At 49.3% G+C, this 17,600-nt stretch overlaps 1 protein-coding gene across 1 annotated transcript in view; it reads left to right on the forward strand.

Moving 5' to 3' along the window:
- Positions 1 to 17,600, forward strand: part of rem2 (RAS (RAD and GEM)-like GTP binding 2) — a gene marked incomplete at its 3' end in the record, with an annotated part of 149,988 nt that overhangs the window by 94,013 nt on the left and 38,375 nt on the right. The window contains 1 exon segment of the mRNA XM_084312688.1: positions 14,122 to 14,293. Coding sequence (XP_084168814.1) covers positions 14,122 to 14,293 — 172 coding nt within the window.

Below are 17,600 nucleotides of genomic sequence, written 5' to 3' on the forward strand. Positions count from 1 at the left end.
TGGACTCATGCTGTAGGAGTACCATGTCGTCGACCCTTGCGTTCCTACGATCCTTGGTCCACTTCTGTCTCGGTTGGAGGTACTTCTTCTTCCATCTTGTCCAGCAGTGGGTGGATAAGATTTGAACTCGACGCCATCCTTTGCCGATGTACAGATCGTCCTTGACGAACTGTCCAGGAGGTGGAGCGAGGATTGTGGCCTTCGTGGTCAGGATGTGGCTTGGTGTCCGGGGCTCTGGACTAGATTAATCATTGAGCCAATCCATGGTCAGAGGTCTGCTGTTTACAACCGCTATGACTTCATATGGGAAGCTGGTCAAGACAAGCCCCATCAAGCTCCTTCTGATGGTGCGTCTTTGTCTTTCCCAGAAAGCAGCAGGCTTCGTTGCCGCCTTCGTGGGTCCTTTGGCTTCCACAGGTTTCTTGGCTGCTGGCTTCTTGGCCGGCTTGTTGGCTTTAACCTCAGCCTGGTTGATCTTGAGAGAGCCGGAGGCTCCGGTACCCTTGACCTGGAACAGGGTTCCTGGACCAGGGTTCTTGTCCCCGTCATAGCCACCGACAGCTAGAGCATTCGTTACGGCAGACAGAGACGCACCGCTCCCTTCCACCTTGACTTCTCCACGTGGTCCAAAGCGTTCCATCCCGTAGTAGGTGAATGGCGGAGCCGTTTCCATTCGTTCCTCCGGGAGAGCTGCCATTCTTTGCTGTTCCGTGCATCGTCTGAACTTCCTGCATGTAGTGCACTTGTAGATATGGGATGATACTGCCTTGCTGCATCCTAGTATCCATATGCCATTGGATCGGAGTGCCTTCATGCTCATCCCTCGTCCCTGTTGGTGCACTCTCTCATGATAGTGCTTGACGAGTAACCCAGACACATGACTGTCCTTTGGAAGGACCGCTGGATGCTTCCCCTGTGGCTGTAAGGCGGCGTGCGTTAGGCGGCCGCCAACTCTGAGGATGCCTTGGTCATCCAGGAATGGACCTAACCGGTGCAGATTAGTGGCTCTGCCTTTGACTGGTGTCTCCTGGTGACTCTGGAGTAACTGTATGTCTTGTGAAAAGGTTGCTTCTTGCACCATCTTGATTATGGTTAGCTCCGCTTCTCTCCTTTCCTCTAGACTGGTGGCTTCACAGGACTTTGGCTGGTGACCTTTCCTTTCTTTCACATGGCGCTGGAGTCTGGCGATAGCTTTCACCAGTCTGGACCAGTCTGAGAACTTGTGTACGCGCGCTAGCAGCGGCCAGACTTCTTTCACCCGTGTGGTGAGCACCTGGGCCTTCCTAAGTTCAGGGTCGTCGCTTGCAATCTCTCCCACCTTGCCTTCTCCACTTGGTAACCCTTTCTGCCAAAGCAAGTCTGGGCCGGTGACCCAGTTAGAGGCTATCCGTGGCTCTGCTGTGAGACCTCTTGAGGCATGGTCGGCTGGATTCTCTTCCGCCGCCACATACCTCCATTGTGTAGACTCTGTGCTTTGCTTGATGCGTTCCATTTTCGACTGGAACCTTAGATTCTCTTGGGGGATGGGGGTGGCCTCTGACGCTCTTTCAGCAACGTCAGGCTCCAGCATCTTTATGTCATCTGCAGGTAACACAACTTCCTTGATCGGTGTTCTACCGACATCGTGCCCTTCACTTATTGTCGAGATCTTTAGCTGACCTGGTTCACCCTTTGTGTTGAGAGCCTTTGCTGTCATTTCGCGGATCAAGGTTGTGTCACTTTGTGTATCGCGGAGTGCGATTCAGCCTCTTCATTGGCTTTTCTTTGTGCAGCTTCAGCGTCTAGTGTCTGAAGTGCTTCCTGCCTTTGACCCTCTTGCTCTCGTGGAGTCCTCTGAGGTGCCTGCCTTGGGGCTGGGTGGGCTTGCAACTGTAAAAACAAAACATCAACGGATTGGAATGACATTGACATGACTGTGATTAAGAACGTAGCGGAAGGATTTGTAGAACCATTCACACATATCTGTAATTTGTCGTTACAATCGGGAATATTTCCTCGTTTGATGAAAACTGCAAAAGTATTACCGATATTCAAAACGGGGGACAAACACCAGTTTCTCTGCTTTCCCAATTTTCTAAGATTCTGGAGAAGATTTATGTAAAAAGACTTGAAGAGTTCATTGAGAAACACAAATTGCTGATTGACAGCCAATATGGCTTCAGGAGGAATAGATCCACTACCATGGCCCTCATTGAGCTAATAGAGGAAATAACAAACGTGTTTAAATTTTTTTCTTGCTTTTTTCTTTCTCTCATAACTTTAAAAAGAAAAAAGCGAAGTCATAATGTTTACCTCGGAGGGTCGCGCTAGCAACGTTACCCTTCACCAGCGGTTCTCCATTTCCTCCTCTGTCGTGCGTCTAGGAGCGGGGTTGAGGCCACTTTTGTGGTCGGCATCCGCGCCCGGTAGGCGTCCGATAGATAGTTTGCCTCTCCAAGGAGCTGGTGCACCAGCGCCGTCTCCTGTGAGATGGCCTGGTTCCGGCTCTGGTTCTTTTGCCGCCGGAGAGTCGTCCGCTGTTGGGCGGCCGGCTCCTCTGGTGGCAGAGGATTTGAGACGCAAACTTTTTGCGTCTGCTCGCTCCCGTTGTAAGATGGTGGCTTGTAGACACGAACGGCCTGGTTTTGGTGAGTTGCTGGAGCCGGATGAGGATGCGTCTGATTCTCCATGGCCGATGGAAACAGAGGACTACATGGTAGAGGCAGACGGGTTCTTATTTGACGCCCCGGTGGAGACATGTCCGCCGCCCGTCCAGGTTACACTGGAGGGGGGTGATAGGTCTCCTTGGGGTCCCTCGCCGCCGCTGCTACCACCGCCACTGCTGGACCTTCAGCGAAGAAGGCCAGGAGGAGAGAGGGCGCCTCCGCCACTGCAGCCGGCCCATCCACGCTCGGAGGTGACGGTAGGGATTGTCGTGACCAGCCTCAAATCCTCTACCGTCCCTCCGGGGCTCCCCGGGGTGGCAAGTCCCGAGCGGCTCGTGGCAGGCGTCGCTAAAAGTGACTTTTTTCCCTCTGTGTTCCCCCCTGTTCCCTTCCCGGCCCATCGTATGATTTTGTTAAGAAATAAAGGGTCCCTCCTGGGAGGGACTATTTTTTGTTACAAACTGTGTGTTTATTCACTACATATGATGGGGATACGATGTGTGAACCTTTCGCTAGTGTGGGTTTGATAGAAGGGCTAGACTTTTTAGTCTTGTTGGTCGCTACATTTCCAGTGATGGGCAGTAGCTAGCTACAAGTAGCAACGCTACATAGCTTAACTACATTTTTCAGTAGCGTGATGGTAGCGTCGCTACTTTTTAAACAAGTAGCGGTCTCTGTAGCGCAGCTAGTTTTCGAATCAAGTAGTGACGTAGCGTCAGCAAAACGCTACACGCTACATATCCGGAGAAACAGAAAAAAAATAATAGTGTCTTCGGTCCTGAGAGTGTTGTGTTCTCCTGTCCTGCAGCTGGATACTATTGGAGAAAACCCACTATGATTGGTTGGTTGGTTTAGATTTGAGTATGACGACTCACGATTAGGCCAAAACATTACGGGTAGTCCAATCAGAGGCAGGATAGGGCGGGACATGCCACTCCAGCTCGGCAAACCAGGAAGTAAAACAAATCTAAACACAGACCATGAATGAATGAACCAGTCCGCGCGAAATAGCAGAAGGATTTGATGTTTCCAGGGCTGATGGCATTGATGAAGATGATGTCAATAACAACAATGCCTCTCCATGGCCCTATCTGGAAAAATGTATGAGTTTGACAGAAAAAACGCCTAAAACATATGTGTTTATTGTGTCAGCTAAAAACGAAGCTTCTCTCAACTTCCCACACGTCCAGCACTAACTTGAGAACACATATATTCAGGTAAGCTGATGAAAAGCTTTACATAAACATTGTCAACTGTTTCCAGTCCGTGCACTTTTTGTCAACAGATTTAACTAACATGTTTCACTGTAGGCAGAAAATGAACAATATTATGGGGGTGGAGAAAAGAAAGTTTTTTTTACTCTCTTTTCATTCGGTCCGGCCAAGCTGTTAGGCAGCTTGGCACGGGGGGGGGGAGGGTTTCCCTGACTCCGCACCTATCACGGGAAGTTGAGTCATGGGTTTCCCCCGTCATAGAATACGTCACTGGGCACGTTTCTATTGGACGACGGCTTCCGTGAGTTTAACTTGAACTTGACGTGTAACTTGAGTCTGTTGGTCACATGGCTCAATGTTACTGTGACTTTTCAATTCATGGCTCACGTGGGAAGTCTCTCTGAGGATTCCCGTCTCCTCTCTGTGGTGAGGGTGGCGGGATGTAAAAATGAAAAAATTTACCCTCAGCCGCGTCACGTGGGATTCATGTCAGTCTGTGTTTCTTTCTTTTTTAATAAAAAGAGGAAAGAATATGAAGCACGACGGATCCTTGTCGTTCTCCCAGGCGACTTGGAGGACCAATGTCTGGTGTCTTGTTAGACTATCCATTGATGTGTTTGGGTCTCGACGCGTACATAGTGCTGGCTCGGGGTGTTTCTGATAAGAATCACGCATAAGGCTGGTACGCCTTGGTTGCTCATTATTAAAACTGCGTTTTTATAGGGCAACTGGGATGGAGGTTTTCTCTTCCGAGCGCCTGTTACTAGGTCTCGACGAATTCTCGTTCATATCTGGGGGATGTTAACGGAATAGATCAAAACATAGGTAGAGGGGTCTTACGCCCTTGGGGTGGGCCACTGAGCGCGGTACGAATGGGACCGTATGGGTGGCGCCCTCTTTTCATGTTTTAGATCGACACGCGTACCTACCCCCTCTCTTGGAGTGGGGATGTCGGCGTGATTAGGGCACGGGACTGGTTCTGGTCACGCTGGTCCAGGTCAGTTAACCCGTTGTCCACCGGGGATGCAGATCTGCTGTTCTGGTACCCTGAGGGACTTGTGCTTTTTTCGGGGGGAAAAATTCCGGGTCGGCCCGGGTGTCACAGGGTTGGGCGTTATGGAGACCCTTTGTTGGGTACATGTTGTACCCTGCGTTATCATAAAGGGGCTGGTTTTCCATTTTTTTTCGCTCCCCTCTTACGCATAGCGAAGAGGGGGCTGTTGGGGTGGTCTTATGGACCTCCTCTGGCATCCCTGTGTGCTTCCTGGGCCGCCGGGCCCGGTCCGAAGTTGTGTTTCGTCGACCCGTAGTCCTGGAATAACCCCTTTTTGAAAACTGAAACACTTGTACTGCGGTATAGCCAGTGTATACCCGCAGGTGTGTTTTGGAGTTTTTTCTTGAGGGGTTATAGGAACAACCACCGCATGTGGTACCAAGAGTGTGGTTGATTCCCTGGTGTGTTGGAGCAGAATCAACTCCCGGGTTACCCGGTTGAGTGTGCCCCTGCACGTTCATGATGTCTGCCAATCGTGTCAGCCTTCTCTGCCTCGGCCCCTCTGGGTCGGGGTTTTTTGGTGGAGACGTTGTCATGGTGCGCAACAATGCCAGCATATGCCCCTTCCGCCGGGGGTGCTGTTTTCAGTTGACCCCTTTGGCGCCTGTCTCGTCCGCAGTGCTCCAGGCTCGGGTCAAATGCCTGCTGCCTGGATTGAGGGATCGACCCCTTCTGGGGTCGTCTCCCCGGTGCGCTGCCTGCTCCCGCTGTAGTGTAGCCTCTTGAGTGCTTCGAGTTACAGCCATGCTGACTGCCTGAGTGTGCCAGGGTCAGTGTGCCAGGCGGCGTGCTAGTGGGGGGAAGGGCCCGCTCTTGGAGGGGCCCTGTCCGAATACGCTGGCAATGTGGGGGGCGGTGTCACTAGTGACCGCCTGGTGAGGTCTTGATGCTGTAGCATCGTTGTCCTCTCCGGGCCCCCTTTTTCCGGGGGATCCAGTCCCTTCAGTGGGTCTGGGTCTTCCTTCGCGCTCCGCTGCTACGGCCTTGCCACGGGGTTGAGTTTGCTCTCGACCCCGTGATTTTGGGGGCGGTAACGAGGTTTGTTCCTTCCGTTCGTTCCCTGGTGGCATGCGGGTTGTGCGTGTGCGTAGTCGTGGGGTCAAGCCACGGTCTGCTCACCCTGTGCGTTGGGTTGCTCGAGTTTCTCTTCGCACAGTCCGATCCATCTCCCTCCCGTCCTCCAATAGGGGGGGTATCCTCCATTAGGGAGGGTCAGGGGGGCTCGGTCCTCCCCGGTTCTGATGGTTGTGGGGGGCCTCAGTGGGGTTCATTAGTCGAGCTTCAAGCTCCTGCTCAGCTCCCGTAGTGCAGATGACGCTGAGCGGAAGCTAGTATGATATAGAACGTAACGTTATGAATATAACCGTAGTTCTATGAATACTAGTGACGCTCAGCGTCTGGACGCCACTGCGGCCTTTGATCTCACCTTGTGGTGAAAGATTGGGAAGGAGGCGAGTGCTTGTGATGGTAGCTTATGCTTATGAAGGTAGCGGATGGGGGTGTGGCCAGACGAATGTTGGTATGTAAAGGTACATTGTGAATTTTTATTCAGTGCAATGCACAAAGTGAGGTTAGTGTAGATGACGCTGAGCGTCACTAGAATTCATAGAACTACGGTTATATTCATAACCTTACGTTAACCTTTCTCTACCACACTACAGAAGGTTACCTTTCACTACCACACTACAGAAGGTTAACCTTTCACTACCACACTACAGAAGGTTAACCTTTCACTACCACACTACAGAAGGTTAACCTTTCACTACCACCCTACAGAAGGTTAACCGTTCACTACCACACTACAGAAGGTTAACCTTTCACTACCACACTACAGAAGGTTAACCTTTCACAACCACACTACAGAAGGTTAACCTTTCACAACCACACTACAGAAGGTTAACATTTCACTACAACACTACAGAAGGTTAACCTTTCACTACTCACGCATGCAAGTGTGGAGACCAGACTGTCGAGCATACTGACATTCTGCCCCCTATACAGACTGGCAACTAATGTAATCAAAAAAGTCAACCAACAAACAATATTCTTGTACCGGATCTCCTCTCTGGTAAACAAGAATACCCTGAAGACTCTGGCAGGAGCACTCATTCAAGGGTACTATGACTATGCCTGCACCTCAGAGTACAGCAACTTGCAATGGGCCTGGTCTACAAGATACACTACACCACTAAGGTACCCATGTACATATCGAAATACTTCCCAAAGGTCAGTGAATTCCACAACCACAACACCAGAGGGAGTTCCACAAATCATGTTCAACCCAGATTCAGCTCAAACAAGGGACTAAACATGTTTCACAATTATGCCTCAACAATGCGGAACGCCCTACCCACAGCCGTAAAATAATGTGAATCCCTACCCACCTTCAAATCCGCTCTGAAAGAGCACCTATGGGAGGCTGGAATTATAAACTGGCCCGGTAAATTAATGCCAATACTGAACGACTGCGCAATTGGCTCTTGTCAAGTGTAAACTATGGATTAGTTGGTCACAGTCAACGTCAGACCCTTTAGCTCAACTGGTTAGTGCGGCTGCCTGTGGATCCTATTGTCACAGGTTCAAGTTTTTATTATTATTTCATTCATTCATGCATTTATTTATTTCTGGAGCATTTATCTATCAACTCTGGTTGGATGGTGTATTGTACTTGATTTAGATTTTATTTTATTAAAAACAAACATAACAACATTGACAGATCAACATTTGTATTTGCCTTGTCTGTTACGTATGGGGGTGAGTAGTAGTGAGTCTAATGGTGGAGGAGACAAGGAGAGACGGAGATAGGTAGCTATTTCTAAGGATGTGTCTTTATTAAAACACACAGATCAGCGATAATCCAGGAAAGATGCCGGGCGTCAACAGAGAGACCAGGCAAAAGTAATATAAGTGCATCACGAGTGGCTCAGCAAACTCTGACCAGCTCCTTCCCACACAAACGGTTTTCTGAAGCCTCGACAACAAACAAGGAAACTGAGAAAGCATAAGTAGTCACCAACCAAACATTCCAATCAATTAGCAGTGACAGCAAATTGACAGCAACAGTGGAGAGTGCCAATCAGTTACAACACAGGAATGTGGCCGTGACAACCAAAATGCAAATACCAACCACCAGGTGAAAACATTCCAGACTGACAGCTGGATTCCCGGGAGACGGAACCCAGAACGTTACATTGTCAGGGATAAAACGAAAAGTATAGGACTTATTTCCATCGCTGTCCCTGTTGTTACTGGTTGCAAGTGGCACGATGGCATCTAAAGTGGCTCTGTATGGATTCAACCTTTGACCTATAGACACCAGCCAGTATGACAAGCCCAAAATATGCCTCAAAGTCTGTCTCATCCACCTTCTTCCAGTTCTCCCCAAAGACTAGCCTCCCTTCTAGATTATTCATTTCTAGAATTGTCTTCTGGATTGACTTGGATGAGCACAGAATTGACTGTGATTAGAGTCACTGCGGTCCTGGTGGGCCCAGGCACCATCTTGTTTTCAGTATTCAGTCTTCCTTGGCGTTTAGGGGTTGAGGGCAGGCCACGTGAGCGGATCAGCGCGGGCAAGAAATCCGCTCTTCGCTCTTTAAAGCTTGGTCCGCTCCGCTAATCGCTCATGTTGACCCCGCCCCCAAGTCGCTCTCCGCTCGCTCACCGCTCACCTTGAATCGAGCGCTCCCCGCTCCCCGCGCCACATCGCTCGGCAGATTTTTTATTTTTTTTGAAGCATGGTGTAAATTAGCTCAAACTACAACAGTCTACACCCCCTGGGCCCCTTAACAATTGTTTGTATTGAGCCGCATTGTAATTGTACCCATTCTGCAATGTTAAATAACGTTGTTTATCCATTCACTAGCTCTATTAAGCGATGATAGCTAGCCTAGCCACACTGCTATGGTCACTGCCATTAACGTTAGCATGTAAGCTAACGACAACAACAATGGCGTCAAAAAAAATTAAACTTTTTCTAACAGGATGTGAGTGACAAAGCCTGAACAGGATATCACAGGTTCACCCTTCTCATTGGTTGAAAATGGCCTTCATGTTTGTACATCGCCATCTGTTGCTTTGGCATTGTACTACATGTATATTACATCAGTGTTAAACCACTGTGAGCGGCCTGGAGTGGATTGGAGCGGAGGAGAACTCTCGCTCCGGACGTCGCACGGACCCATTTTAAAACCCACTCCTCGCTAGGGTTGGGCACCGAAAACCGGTTCTAATAGGAACCGGTTCCTAACTTCCGGTTCGGTTTTTTTACTTTGTTAATTAATACCCTAGTTACAGTACAGCAACCAAATTAAACTGTATCAAGTCAACTGAAAATGTGAATAGTATGATTTTCTTTTTGAAAAAAAAAATAAATAAAAATCTCCTTCGAAATAAGCTGTGACCTGTTTTGACCTGCACCTCAAAGAATCGGAATCGAGAATAGTTTAGAACAGGAATCGATATGGAGAATCGGAATCGGAACCGGAATCGTTCAAATCCAAACAATGACCAACCCTACTCCTCGCTCACGTCAAAACCGCCCGCTCCGCTCCCCGTGCCGCTCACGCGCCGCGCCGCTCACATGGCCTGGTTGAGGGACATTGTATTTCACCATTTTTTGATTTTTTTTATAGCAGGCAGCAACACAGACTGATGCTAGCTCACAGCTCTTTATAGCAGGCAGCAACACAGACTGCTGCTAGCTCACAGCTCTTTATAGCAACACAGACTGCTGCTAGCTCACAGCTCTTTATAGCAGGCAGCAACACAGACTGCTGCTAGCTCACAGCTCTTTATAGCAGGCAGCAACATAGACTGCTGCTAGCTCACAGCTCTTTATAGCAGGCAGCAACATAGACTGCTGCTAGCTCACATCTCTTTATAGCAGGCAGCAACACAGACTGCTGCTAGCTCACAGCTCTTTATAGCAGGCAGCAACACAGACTGCTGATAGCTCACAGCTCTTCATAGCAGGCAGCAACACAGACTGCTGCTAGCTCACAGCTCTTTATAGCAGGCAGCAACACAGACTGCTGCTAGCTCACAGCTCTTTATAGCAGGCAGCAACACAGACTGGTGCTAGCTCACAGCTCTTTATAGCAGGCAGCAACACAGACTGCTGCTAGCTCACATCTCTTTATAGCAGGCAGCAACATAGACTGCTGCTAGCTCACATCTCTTTATAGCAGGCAGCAACACAGACTGCTGCTAGCTCACAGCTCTTCATAGCAGGCAGCAACACAGACTGCTGCTAGCTCACAGCTCTTTATAGCAGGCAGCAACACAGACTGCTGCTAGCTCACAGCTCTTTATAGCAGGCAGCAACACAGACTGCTGCTAGCTCACAGCTCTTTATAGCAGGCAGCAACACAGACTGCTGCTAGCTCACAGCTCTTTATAGCAGGCAGCAACACAGACTGCTGCTAGCTCACAGCTCTTTATAGCAGGCAGCAACATAAAACATATTGATTTAATTGTTATTAATGTAGTTAGTAATAATAATAATAATATAGCACCTTTCATGCAGCTCAAAGTGCTTCACAGCAAATAGCATAAAATGAACATTAGGCATAACATTAGCATACAGTTGGCAGAATAAAAGCAATGCATAAAGCGCAGACATAAGAATAGGCATAAAATAAGTACAATAAGTACAATGTTGCTCGAAAGCATGCAACGTGGTGCTGATTGTGGTCCTGAGGCTGCAGGGAGCTCTCCGTGGTGCTGATTGTGGACAGGAGGCTGCAGGGAGCTCTCTGTGGTGCTGATTGTGGACAGGAGGCTGCAGGGAGCTCTCCGTGGTGCTGATTGTGGACAGGAGGCTGCAGGGAGCTCTCTGTGGTGCTGATCGTGGACAGGAGGCTGCAGGGAGCTCTCCGTGGTGCTGATTGTGGACAGGAGGCTGCAGGGAGCTCTCTGTGGTGCTGATTGTGGACAGGAGGCTGCAGGGAGCTCTCCGTGGTGCTGATTGTGGACAGGAGGCTGCAGGGAGCTCTCCGTGGTGCTGATTGTGGACAGGAGGCTGCAGGGAGCTCTCCGTGGTGCTGATCGTGGACAGGAGGCTGCAGGGAGCTCTCCGTGGTGCTGATTGTGGACAGGAGGCTGCAGGGAGCTCTCTGTGGTGCTGATTGTGGACAGGAGGCTGCAGGGAGCTCTCCGTGGTGCTGATTGTGGACAGGAGGCTGCAGGGAGCTCTCCGTGGTGCTGATTGTGGACAGGAGGCTGTAGGGAGCTCTCCGTGGTGCTGATCGTGGACAGGAGGCTGCAGGGAGCTCTCCGTGGTGCTGATTGCGGACAGAATGCTGCAGGGAGCTCTCCGTGGTGCTGATTGTGGACAGGAGGCTGCAGGGAGCTCTCCGTGGTGCTGATCGTGGACAGGAGGCTGCAGGGAGCTCTCCGTGGTGCTGATTGTGGACAGGAGGCTGCAGGGAGCTCTCCGTGGTGCTGATTGTGGACAGGAGGCTGCAGGGAGCTCTCCGTGGTGCTGATTGTGGACAGGAGGCTGCAGGGAGCTCTCCGTGGTGCTGATCGTGGACAGGAGGCTGCAGGGAGCTCTCCGTGGTTCTGATTGTGGTCCTGAGGCTGCAGGGAGCTCTCCGTGGTGCTGATTGCAGAGAAGGTTTGGACGGGCCATCAGTCATGATGTCAGCATTTTCCATGAGCTCCGGTTTCACTCGTCCACATGAAAGGTCCGGTTTCAGTGACCTAAAACACCTGGGCCCTCATTCATCAATGTGTGCGTATAACATGTTCTATTTCCACACGTAATCACGGAATGTAGAACCAGTGTACGCACAGGGAAGTCGGGATTCATCACACGTGCGTACGCAGGCTCTACGCACACCTGTCATCATGAATCCCACCTTGGCTCTGCGCCGAGGCTCGTGCACACTTTCACGTATTTGCATACCAGAAGCGCCCCGATTAACCATATACGGTAATGGAATACACCCATGAAATGTGGAAAAATGGACTAAGCCGAGGGAAGCGTGTCATGAGACAGGCTGACAGACGTGTACACTTACGGTGATGTCGGATATGATATCTATTAACCATTGCTGCCTGGGCAGCGCAAACACTAATAAATACCGCGCTGGAATATGACTGCCTTTTCCCGTGTTGTTTGATTAATACCCAGGGATTAAAGTTCTCCTCAATTTTATTCCAAATCGCGATGGATCTACCTGCTGCATATGATTTCTAGAGGCATACCACAATCTATTTTGATGTCAGTATTGGGTAGCCTATATAAACAATAATACGAGAGCATATACAAGAACAATTAATCTCACTGCATGTATGATGTAGCCTACCTTTCAATACATGAACTTGAATTCCATCATGTTTGTGTGCGGGACTCACAAGGCTGTTGTCACAATGGGGTACAGTAATAATAACAGTCCACACAATATCACGATCCATGCCATAGCCTATGTTCTATTAGGACATGATCTGTGACGACAAATGTTCTAGAATGTTTGATTAAGATATCATACTCTGACAGCATGCCTATGATCAACAAAAACGCGAACTTGAATCCCATCATATACATAGTCTGTCCACTATCTGGTGTCATTGCAATGTGTTTTCTATTCTTTCTTATACAGTAAAAAGGGGGAAGAACACTATATTCATATGACTTGTATTCTGCTTACAGCTTCGAAATTCCACTTGTTTCGTTTAACGTAAAGCCTTTTAAATATAATCAAAACGTTCCCGTGTTTCTGCGGTCTGCGCAAAATAATAACGAGTTGAGCTTTATGATTTATGATGAATTGAAAATGGGGGACCCTGATGTAAACAAGACGAAAGTCTTTCTCTGGTCTGCATCCCCAATTAACAATTGTATGTACTGAGCTGTACTGTACTGTACCCATTCTGCAATCTGTTAATAAACTTTTCAATCAATCAATCAATCAAGCTACGCGGAGCGCAGTCAGTCAGTAGCCTACACCCCGTATATTCCGATAACACTATATAAACCATGCTGCATTCATTCTGAGAGAAAGATCTATTATTCCAAATGCTATTTATAGGGTTTTGACCATAATTACACTACTGTTGCTATTTTACAATGAACTATAATGAACTACGGTTCGTACAGAAGATGCCAGTGTTATTATGCACAGAAGCTCATTTCCTTGTTGTAATAATATATTCTACCACTGGGCGCCAGGTACGCATGGTCTGACCTGTGCGTAGACGTAAGCACGGAGTCAAGTTCAAGTTGAAATTGATGAATCCCACTCTTTGCTTAGAAATGATCGTACGCACAGGGTAAGCACAAATCTGTGCGTAGAACACGTTGATGAATGAGGGCCCTGGCTTGTGGACAAAAGGCCAAACCGTGTGGAAACAGACACCAGTGTATGTGTGGACTGGCGCTAAGAAGGGTGGATGGGATCTGAGTCTGTGCTGTGACATTAGTTCCGTGATTTAGGATACTTTGTTCCAATAGTGTGTCTGTGAGGGATATAGGCGCAGTGCTGTTAGAAGGTAAGATAAGATCAGATATTCCTTTATTGATCCCCTTGGGGAAATTCAGGCATCATAGCAGCAAGGGGGAGGGGAGGTACAGGTACATGGTGGGGGAGGGGGGAGGGGAGGGGGGAGGGGAGGTACAGGTACATGTGACAGTACAAGACATGATACAGGTCATACAATTATAGTACAGTAGAAAGGTACAAATAAAAATAGGCAGTGTAAACAATATAACAATATAATTAACTGTGAGTATAAGCATTATGAGCAAGTAAGCAACTGGTTGTACTGGGAGCTCCCAGGTGAAGACTGGTTGTACTGGGAGCTCCCAGGTGAAGACTGGTTGTACTGGGAGCTCCCAGGTGAAGACTGGTTGTACTGGGAGCTCCCAGGTGAAGACTGGTTGTACTGGGAGCTCCCAGGTGAAGACTGGTTGTACTGGGAGCTCCCAGGTGAAGACTGGTTGTACTCCCAGGTGAAGACTGGTTGTACTCCCAGGTGAAGACTGGTTGTACTGGGAGCTCCCAGGTGAAGACTGGTTGTACTGGGAGCTGTGTGAGTCTGAAATCAGGACGTTGTTTGAAAAATAACGCAAATCATCCCTTTTCTGCTGTATGTTCATTTACTTGTGACCCTTTGGCATTAATGTGTGTGTGTGTGTGTGTGTGTGTATGTGTGTGTGTGTGTGTGTGTGTGTGTGTGTGTGTGTGTGTGTGTGTGTGTGTAGGACACGCTGCAGTGCGAGGTGTGTATCCTCATCTTCTCCGTGACGGACAGACGCAGCTTCCACCGCAGCGCTCAGCTCCGCCTCCTGCTCAGAGAGAACCTGCCGCACACACCCCTCATCCTGGTGGGGAACAAGAGTGACCTGGTGCGCTGCAGGGAGATCAGCACCGAGGGTGAGTGGGGGAGGGGGGGGGGGGGGTCGAGATCAGAGGGGGGGGGGGGGGGGGGGGGGTGTCTCCTGGTTCAGCTCTGTCTCCTGGTTCAGCTACAGAGCAGCTCTGTCTCCTTGTCCAGCTCTGTCTCCTGGTTCAGCTACAGAGCAGAACACCATTAAAAAAGACTTGTAAGGGCGCCCCAGTGGCGAACCACATAACGCGCTGAGTCGCGGCACGGCCGACCCGGGTTCGATTCCCGAACCCGTCGTTATTTGTCGAATGTCTTCCTCCCACTCTGTCTCCCGTTTCACCTCTCTCTCTCTCTCTCTCTCTCTCTCTCTCTCTCTCTCTCTCTCTCTCTCTCTCTCTCTCTCTCTACTGGACTGCCCAGTAGAATAAAGCGATAAACGCTAAAAAATAAATCTAAAAAAAAAGAAGAAAATAAAGACTTGTACAGCCCATGTGGGCATTACCTTGTGATTTCGGGCTTTACCAATACATTTTATTTGATTTCATGTCCACACGCGTGGAACATTTGCAGTCACAGTACATGGATTCAAACTCTACATGCGCCGGTCCACCAACACACCCGACCGCGTGTGTTCAGTGTATCTGCTGCTGTCACCAACACACCGTGTGTTCAGTGTATCTGCTGCTGTCACCAACACACCGTGTGTTCAGTGTATCTGCTGCTGTCACCAACACACTGTGTTCAGTGTATCTGCTGCTGTCACCAACACACTGTGTGTTCAGTTTATCTAGTGTCACCAACACACCGTGTGTTCAGTGTATCTGCTGCTGTCACCAACACACTGTGTGTTCAGTGTATCTGGTGTCACCAACACACCGTGTGTTCAGTTTATCTGGTGTCACCAACACACCGTGTGTTCAGTGTATCTGCTGCTGTCACCAACACACCGTGTGTTCAGTTTATCTGGTGTCACCAACACACCGTGTGTTCAGTGTATCTGCTGCTGTCACCAACACACTGTGTGTTCAGTGTATCTGGTGTCACCAACACACTGTGTGTTCAGTGTATCTGGTGTCACCAACACACTGTGTGTTTAGTGTATCTGGTGTCACCAACACACTGTGTGTTCAGTGTATCTGGTGTCACCAACACACTGTGTTCAGTGTATCTGCTGCTGTCACCAACACACCGTGTGTTCAGTGTATCTGCTGCTGTCACCAACACACTGTGTGTTCAGTGTATCTGCTGCTGTCACCAACACACTGTGTGTTCAGTGTATCTGCTGCTGTCACCAACACACCGTGTGTTCAGTGTATCTGCTGCTGTCACCAACACACCGTGTGTTCAGTGTATCTGCTGCTGTCACCAACACACCGTGTGTTCAGTGTATCTGCTGCTGTCACCAACACACCGTGTGTTCAGTGTATCTGCTGTCACCAACACACCGTGTGTTCAGTGTATCTGGTGTCACCAACACACCGTGTGTTCAGTGTATCTGGTGTCACCAACACACCGTGTGTTCAGTGTATCTGCTGTCACCAACACACCGTGTGTTCAGTGTATCTGGTGTCACCAACACACTGTGTTCAGTGTATCTGCTGCTGTCACCAACACACCGTGTGTTCAGTGTATCTGCTGTCACCAACACACTATGTGTTCAGTGTATCTGCTGCTGTCACCAACACACTGTGTGTTCAGTGTATCTGCTGCTGTCACCAACACACTGTGTGTTCAGTGTATCTGCTGCTGTCACCAACACACTGTGTGTTCAGTGTATCTGCTGCTGTCACCAACACACCGTGTGTTCAGTGTATCTGCTGCTGTCACCAACACACCGTGTGTTCAGTGTATCTGGTGTCACCAACACACCGTGTGTTCAGTGTATCTGCTGCTGTCACCAACACACCGTGTGTTCAGTGTATCTGCTGCTGTCACCAACACACCGTGTGTTCAGTGTATCTGCTGCTGTCACCAACACACTGTGTGTTCAGTGTATCTGCTGCTGTCACCAACACACTGTGTGTTCAGTGTATCTGCTGCTGTCACCAACACACCGTGTGTTCAGTGTATCTGCTGCTGTCACCAACACACCGTGTGTTCAGTGTATCTGCTGCTGTCACCAACACACCGTGTGTTCAGTGTATCTGCTGCTGTCACCAACACACTGTGTGTTCAGTGTATCTGCTGCTGTCACCAACACACTGTGTGTTCAGTGTATCTGCTGCTGTCACCAACACACCGTGTGTTCAGTGTATCTGCTGCTGTCACCAACACACCGTGTGTTCAGTTTATCTGGTGTCACCAACACACCGTGTGTTCAGTGTATCTGCTGCTGTCACCAACACACCGTGTGTTCAGTGTATCTGCTGCTGTCACCAACACACCGTGTGTTCAGTGTATCTGCTGCTGTCACCAACACACCGTGTGTTCAGTTTATCTGCTGCTGGTGGTGATGATAATGACACTGTGTAATCAGTGTATCTGCTGTCGCACCTGTCCAGCATCAACACCTTCCCACACCCTGCTCCCTTTGTGACCATGCCGGTGCTATCTCTCTCCCTATTTAATCCTCTTTAGAGGTGCTCTCGCTCTCCCTCTGCTGTCATGCAGATATTATCTCGCCGTCGCAGGGGCCTGGCTAGTGTCACTATCTTTATGTGTGTGTGTCTGTCTGTGTGTGTGTGTGTCTGTGTGTGCTCACCATATGTGCACACAAAAACACACCGACATTCTGACTGCTACAAGCACAAGCCAGTGATCACATGAACACACTCTCACACTTCTACTCCTGTTCCCTGCGCTGAGTAAGTGACACTGTGGTGTGTGTGGAAGACTGTGATAAGGAGAATGTAGAGTGAGAGAGAGAGAGAGAGAGAGAGAGAGAGAGGGAGGGAGAGAGAGAGAGATAGAGAGAGAGAGAGAGAGAGAGAGAGAGAGAGAGAGAGAGAGTGAGAGAGAGAGAGAGAGAGAGAGAGAGAGAGAGAGAGAGAGAGAGAGAGAGAGAGAGAGAGAGCTGTGTCAGCATGTTCTCTCCTCATGAAAACACAAAGCAGTGATGTGGTCCCCAGCGATATGGAAATGCTGTGTCTCTTTCAGTGAGGCACCAGGCACTAGACAAGGATGCCCCCTCTGTCCAATAGGGGTTTGAAAGCGTATGCGCTCCATCGGACATTTGAAACCTGAGTGAGGTCATTGACTGGGACAAGTGTGCGGCCTGGCGTACACGACATCATCCCTATAGCTGCGTCAGATGACATCACTGAGCTCATAAAAGTATATTAATGGCCGCTTTCTGCAAACGTCCTGCTACCTCTCACTTCCCTCTCTCTTACAGACTCTCTCACTCTCCAATCG

This window comes from Notolepis coatsorum, assembly GCF_963971535.1.
Source record: "Notolepis coatsorum genome assembly, chromosome: 4".
NCBI lineage: Eukaryota > Metazoa > Chordata > Actinopteri > Aulopiformes > Paralepididae > Notolepis > Notolepis coatsorum.